General features: G+C 38.5%; 1 protein-coding gene across 1 annotated transcript; it reads left to right on the top strand.

Moving 5' to 3' along the window:
- On the top strand, positions 1–6,307 carry LOC128692860 (uncharacterized). Its single transcript, XM_053782186.2, has 2 exons — positions 1–130; positions 1,107–6,307. The coding sequence occupies exon 2, from the start codon at positions 1,667–1,669 to the stop codon at positions 5,390–5,392; it is 3,726 nt and encodes a 1,241-aa protein (XP_053638161.2). The 5' UTR covers positions 1–130; positions 1,107–1,666; the 3' UTR covers positions 5,393–6,307.
- The last annotated feature ends 1,511 nt before the right edge of the window (positions 6,308–7,818 follow it).

The following is a 7,818-nucleotide window of genomic DNA, read 5'->3' as shown; positions in this document are numbered from 1 at the left end:
GATAAGGAGGTGCTATACCGGAGTCTTCAGTGTTGAGGGTAGCGAGGATACTCGAGGTGTACTATTAGTGACGCCTCCATTAACCCAGCCAGCTCGTCCAGACTGACAATCCTGCTGGCTGAGAGGTGAGGTGAGAATTGTACTTAATGTTATATTCATAGGGGAGAGATGAAGCTGTGATCTCACATGGGTTGGGGAATGGCTGGTAATTACATTTAATCCAAGGAAAGAAAGGATACCTGCAGTTCCTTTGATTAAGAGTCTCCTCAAGGAAGGTTCCTTAACGCTGGTGAGTGGCTCTTGATCTAGGGAATTGGATCTGTGCTCCAGTTCCCTGGATTAAGCCTGAATACCTTCCATATCCCCCCCACAGGCACTGTATAATCCTACGGGTTTATAATAATAATTTGATCAAGAGTCTAACTTCAGCAGCGTCTAGATATATCCTGTCCTCTGACAGGGAGGACACAGTTAATAAGACACTTGTCAAGTATCAGTGAAAATGAAATAGTATTTTGTTATAGAAATTTGCATTATAGACCAGGGCGGATATCCACCTCTAGGGAGAGTGGTTATCCCTGTATGACCCAAACTGGTTTAGTGCTTTCCATGAGTTTAATAAGCCTTAGACTGACAGAGGGTACTAATGGTCAGGTCACTCTGGTGTTGACCTCAGGTCACTGTCGGCTGTGTAGATGGCACTATATATTATTATTTTGCTTATTTTAGAATCAGTGTGAGTTGTGCAGGACTCTACTAGTGTTATGGTTCATGCGGGAAGCGCTACACAGTATCACCTATACAACTGAACCTTTAAATTAGCATGAACCAATTAAGAAACTGATTGGTGGACTAAATTGTCTGGAATCCACAGGAGTTTCATATTATTTTTTTTTAGAATTAAAATAATAGTATCGACTTAACAGCTCTTAAAATTTCCCCTACAACGTCCAATATAAGTTTTTTATTAGGTCAGGAGTACAATTTAGACTTTACATGATTAAATTAGTAAAGTAAAAAATATAATGAATTTATGAATAAATAGATTTAAAAAAATAATTCATCTAATAAATACATTTGCCTAAATTTGGTATTTTACATTTCAGAGCTGCATGTTGCTGCCTCAGTAGTGCAGGAGAGTCAGAAGACTGCCATGTCAGAGCCTGATCAGTGTGTCAGAACCATCAGCAGACTTCTAAGTCAGCGCCTCATTTGTATGTCAGGAACGTCAGAAGGCTCCTCGGCCATTGTCTGATTTGTGTATTGGGAACGTCAAAAGAAGCCCACGTCAGTGCCTAATTAGTGTCAGGAACGTCAGAAGACTCCTAGATCAGTGCCTGAGTAGTGTGTCAGGAACGTCAGAAGACTCCTAGATCAGTGCCTGATTAGTGTGTCAGGAACGTCAGAAGACTCCTAGGTCAGTGCCTGATTACTCTGTCAGGAACGTCAGAAGACTCCTAGGTCAGTGCCTGATTACTGTGTTAGGAACGTCAGAAGACTCCTAGATCAGTGCCAGATTTATGTTTCTGGAACTTCAGCAGCGCCGCTGTCTTTTCCATAATAGGTCCATCAAGAAAACACTTTCGTCACTACCTCAGTAGTGTGTCAGAACCATCAACAAGTTCCTTTTTCTGATTACTTCACCTAAATAACAACAGTGATAAAGATGATTCCTACAAGTAATACAACCCTCTGCGTCCCTGCGCTTGGTCGTCCTTTCCACCTTGGAATGCTCTATGACTGTAGGAACGACCAGTTAATACAGGGAATAACTCTCTGGGACAAATCAACACTTGAAGAAAAAGTTGTTCAGCCACATGAAACTTCAGATTTTTCCATAATTACTAATGACTCTCTGGAAGACAAAGCCTCAGCTCTTGAAATAGGGGCCAACTTGAAGCTCAGTTTCCTCGGAGATCTGCTAGATGTGTCTGGCTCTGGGAAGTACCTACAAAATAGGAAGTCTTCTAACAAGCAAGAAAGAGTTACTTTGCAGTACAAGTGCACCACAAAGTTGGAGACGATGACGATGGAACAACTTGGTCAGAGTAAAGTACAACATCCAGGGGTATTTAATCATGGGACTGGCACGCATGTCGTCACTGGGATACTTTATGGAGCTCAAGCTTTCTTTGTTCTTGAGAAAGATCGTTCCTCCTCTTCACATACTAAAGAGGTTGATGGTGATTTGCATTGCATGGTGAAAAAAATACCATTCCTCAAAATTAAGAGTAAAGTGAATATGGATATGTCCGAAAGTGAAAATGAAAAAGTGGAGAATTTTACTTGCAAATTTAATGGAGATTTTCGGCTACCAGAAAATCCTTGCTCTTACCAAGATGCTGTTCGCATCTATGAGGAATTACCGAAGCTGTTAGGAGAGGAAGGAGAAAAGGCTGTGCCAATCAAAGTTACGCTGTATCCTCTAGCCCTTCTGGATGATAGAGCCAGTAGATTAGTTCGTGATATTAAAGCAAATTTGACTTGTAAGATTGAAGAAGTTTTTGAAGAGTTCCATGAACTGATTGTCAGATGCAATGATTTATATAATTCTTCTGTTCTAAAGGAAATTAGCGCCTTCCAAAAGGAAATATCTAAATTTAAATCACTAATTACAACTCACAAGTGTGAACTCAAAAGACAACTGTCAGTGTTGTTACCCAACATCAGAGGCGGTGGGGTCGAGGAGTCCCATTTGGCAGATCTTCTCCGGAAGAATGAGACATCTCCATTCAGCTACCATGAATTAGACACTTGGGTTCAAGATAAGGAAAAACTTGTAAAACTTGTAAATGAATATACCAAAACACTGTCGGAGATAAAGTGTGCCACGAAACCTGGTGATTTAGAATCATTGATCTTGAGTCCAGAGAATGACTACATTCTCTGCTTCAGAATTCTTTTGCCACAAAATAGCTCTCATCTTACTAAAATGGAAATGTATAACAGAAATGAATATGATCCTGAAAGTAACCATATAGACAACAAGAAAAACCTGGATGACACCTCATCGAAAAATTGCATGGATGATAATATGTCCATGATGGAGAAGACCGTACTATTTAGAAATTACTTTGTCTCTAATAAAGGAAGATCTGGACTTGCCTTTGCAATGGCAGTGGACTTTTCTAATACGTTAAACTGTCAGGCTCATATACAGTGTTACAGACGTGGCCGTCTCATATGTGAGAATTATGAACTACCTTCTGCACCTGGCATGCCTCACGCTGACACTGAGGAAAGTACTCATAATAGTATCACCATTTACTGGACCGCACCAGAATATGGGGCTTCAACTGTCCAAAAATATGAAATAAGTTGTCAACAAGCCAATACAGACAGACTCACTGTGAGCTTTACAACAGGTCCCGATGCTCGTAGCTTCATTATTCCAAACCTTGAGGCCAATTGTGCTTACCAGGTGCGTGTACGGAGCAGATGTGAAACTGGTGAGGGTCCTACCAGTGACACAGCCACAGTCTACACTAGACCAACCAGTCCTCCTGGAAAGCCACAGGTGTGGCAAATCTCGCCAACAACTGCAGAAATACAGTGGTCAAAACCACTATGCATTGCTTCACAATGTAACATACATCATTATATACTAACACAGTTGGAGGAAAAATCAAACAAATGGATTACAGTAGCAACAATAAATGCAGATGAACTTTCTTACAGGGCGGAAGTTACAGCAAATGATGTTCCTAAATTCAAGGTAGCTGCTCATTGTGGTGCTGCAGGATGTAGTGTGGATAGCGACCCCAGTGATCACATGTCTGTACAGACTGAAAATGGTATTATAAAATCTGAGAACAGCAAAATATTGAAAGAAAAATTATGTGCTGCATCAAATAATGTTCATGTCGGAACTCCTTGCATTTACACGCTTCAACCAAAATTAGTTATCTGTAAAGACGAAGATTTGATAAGGAAGTACGAAATTGGAACACCTACACATAATGTTAAAGAAAAAGTCATCTTACTAGTCGGGGCGAGAGGATCAGGAAAGACAACTCTGATCAATGGCATCATTAACCACATATATGGTGTTAACTGGAAAGATGATTTCCGCTTCAAATTAATATCTGACAATAACACCGATAGCATCACTTTTTACACTATTCATCATCAAGAAGACTCCAACTACCCTCACACCCTGACCATAATTGACACTCCAGGGTTTGGTGACACCTCAGGAGTGATGCGAGACAAGCAAATCATTAATCAGTTATACAAATTATTCACGACAAAAGGTACTGGTGGTATTGATCATATTGATGGTGTAGGACTAGTGGTTCAGTCGTCACTACCGCGGCTAACTCCAGCACACACCTTCTTTTTTGACCAGATCCTCTCCCTATTTGGCAAGACTTTTAAGGATAACATTTTCCTGTTACTCACTTTTGCTGACGGGCAACAACCTCAAGTTCTCAGTGGAATAAAAGAAGCCGGTATCCCATACAAAAAATGCTTTAAGTTTAATAACTCTGCATTATTTGCTAGCAACAGTGAGGTAGTTAGAAGTTCTGCTACTGAAGATGAGAGTTACGAAAAGGAGATTAACTGTAATTTTGATGAAATGTTCTGGCAGATGGGAGAAACTAACTTCAATGCGTTTTTGAAACAGCTAAATGTAGCTGTGAGTAGAAACCTTTTTTTGACTAATTATGTTCATAATGAACAAGGTCAGCTACAAATTTACATCGCGGGGAAGCATTCAGAAATCCTGGCTGGTCTAAACGCTCTGGCAAAATTAGAGAAAGAAAAAGCAGTAGTATATATGCACAGAACTGACATAGACAACAATAATAACTTAACTTACACTGTGAAAGAAGAAGTATGTATTCAAGTTGAGATACCACCTGGCCAGTACATAACAAAGTGCCAACTGTGCAACAGAACATGCCAGGAAAATTTCCCTCTCGCTGACGATACTACGAAATATAATTGCTGGGCAACAACAAATACTGATTGCTTCGTTTGCCCCCAAAAGTGCAACAGGTCGATGCACAAGAACTTCCCATTCAAGGATGTTTATCAAATGGTGCAGAGGAACAAAACTACTGATGAACTGAGGAAGCGCTATCAGAAAGCTCAACAAAGTCTGCCAGCAGAGCACCTGTATTTAGAAATTCAAGATGAGTTTAATTCACTTCAGCTGGAGGTTCTAGAGACGATTGAATCAGTGAAGAAGTCGCTTGAACGCTTGTCTGAAATTGCTCTCAAGCCAAACCCTCTATCATCAGTGGAATACATCGATATTATGATCGATTCCGAGAAGTCACAAGCACAGCCCGGCTGGCAGAGAAGAGTCGAGCAACTGGAATTATTAAGGAAAGTAGAAGACAAAGAATTTGGTTCATTGGAAAACATAAGTTTTATGGAGATCTGAAGAAGAGACCTAAATAAACAATAGACGTTCTAGCAACGGAAACATATTTTTATAAAATATTATCTAACAATAAATGAAAAAAAATACGATTTTAAAATTAAATATTATAGAAGAAAATATCCATCAAGTGAATTAACAGAAGTGAAAAAGAGTGCAGATAGAAACTCATTCTTTGTTCATTGTAATCAATTAGGTAAAGCAAGACTAGTATCGAGGTAACAATATCATCCATAAACAACCAGATACTCTCACTGACAAAAAGAGGCGACAAGTACTTCTGGCAGCTTACTATGTGTGGAGTACTTAGCGATAAACACTGCAGAAGTGTGGATACATACATAGTTATGGACGAGACCGTAATTTTTTATTGCACGATACAGTAAATTGCAGATTACTTAATTGTTAGTGATATCTGAAATTTTGAGATTGTATCAACATTTTATATCATGCAGATTACTTTGATACCACAAGACGATATTGCAATCTCTGAAATAAATAGATCTGTATTAGTAAATATACAAGTTTCGCAGTGAGGTATGGTAAAGCAGCTTCATGCACCTGGGATGATTATTATTATATTCATGGGGAAACTCTCAGCCACTGGGAGTATTATAGCTCCTGGGGAACATAAGGCAGTCAGGAATAATCTAAGGGAGAAAATTACTCATGGTTCTTGGATAAAAATGCTTTAAGCATTATCAAGGCATAACCCTCCAGAGAACCCCAGGATGAGTGCACAATAAACTAGTCGTTTAAGTAATATTAGCTGTTAAGAGGCTGAGCTGGTCAGTGTGTAAGTTAATGTAGGTCTTCACCAGCGTTATTAAACCCTCCATTTATATAATGAATATATTAACACATGTTGTAAATAAATGTATATAAGAAACATCTCTCCATATTTTATAACTGTGATTACTAGAGTACAAAATAAACGTATGAATAAAACTAAACTGTTTTTTTGTGTGTGATTTTTAAACCTCATAAATCATGCAATTTATCAGAAACTGTGAGTATTCACATATATAGCTCGTACAGATGTAAACCTATTGAATCTGTGATTTTAAAAACTAAGACCTGCGTCAGGAAACACTTGTCCTGTTTCCTGACAAACCTTACCTAACCTAACCTAAACTGAGCTCCTCTACTCTGACTCATCATGAAGCAGAGAAGACAAAGGTACTGTGGGCAAGAAAGAGAGGTGCTCTTGAAGTTACAGTGAGCTACTTATTAAGAGAAAAAACAATTCCTTGAAAGAAAGAGAATTACTGTATAAGAGAGAGAATAACAATTGATTATGAGCCATAACTGCCACTAAATAATAATAATAATATCTTATTTATTATAAGTACCTGCACAAGGTATACCTGTGTCCTATCTGACATCAATGACATACTACTATATAGAAAGACACTTGTTATGCAGAGCATATCGGGCAAATCAGGTCAATTTTGTCCCAGGATGCGACCCACACCAGTCGACTAACACTCAGGTACCCATTATTACTGATGGGTGAACATAGACAACCGGTGTAAGGAAACACGCCCAATGTTTCTATCCTCGCCGGGAATCGAACCCAGACCCCTCAATATGTGAAGCGAGAGCTGTGCCACCAGACATAGAGAATGACTGTATAAGAGACAAAACTATGATTTAAGACACAGATCTATTACTTCAGAGACAGAACTACAGTATTTGAAAAAGAGAACTACTATTCACGAGACAGAACTATCTACAGTATTTTAGAGAGAACTACCTACAGTATTTAAGAAACATAACTATTACAGTATTTAAGAGACAGAACTACTAAGAACATAGGAACATAAGAAAAGAGGAACACTGCAGCAGGCCTGTTGGCCCATACAGTATTTAAGAGTCAGAACTACTACAGTATTTAAGAGACAGAACTGCTACAGTATTTAAGAGACAGAACTGCTACAGTATTTAAGAGACAGAACTACTACAGTATTTAAGAGACAGAACTACTACAGTATATAAGAGACAGAACTACTACAGTATTTAAAAGAAAGAACTACTACAATATTTAAGAGACAGAACTGCTACAGTATTTAAGAGACAGAACTGCTACAGTATTTAAGAGACAGAACTACTACAGTATATAAGAGACAGAACTACTACAGTATTTAAAAGAAAGAACTACTACAGTATTTAAGAGACATAACTGCTACAGTATTTAAGAGACAGAACTGCTACAGTATTTAAGAGTCAGAACTACTACAGTATTTAAGAGACAGAACTACTACAGTATATAAGAGACAGAACTACTACAGTATTTAAAAGAAAGAACTACTACAGTATTTAAGAGACATAACTGCTACAGTATTTAAGAGACAGAACTGCTACAGTATTTAAGAGACAGAACTACTACAGTATTTAAGAGACAGAACTACTACAGTATTTAAGAGGCA

Source organism: Cherax quadricarinatus, chromosome 38 (assembly GCF_038502225.1).
Source record: "Cherax quadricarinatus isolate ZL_2023a chromosome 38, ASM3850222v1, whole genome shotgun sequence".
NCBI lineage: Eukaryota > Metazoa > Arthropoda > Malacostraca > Decapoda > Parastacidae > Cherax > Cherax quadricarinatus.
The sequence above is the reverse complement of the archived record's forward strand: the minus strand, read 5'-3'. Positions and strand labels throughout refer to the sequence as shown.

What these genes read in the sequence shown, in the direction of transcription:
- LOC128692860 (XM_053782186.2), top strand. Translation starts at nt 1,667, where the DNA reads ATGATTCCTACAAGTAATACAACCCTCTGCGTCCCTGCGCTTGGTCGT.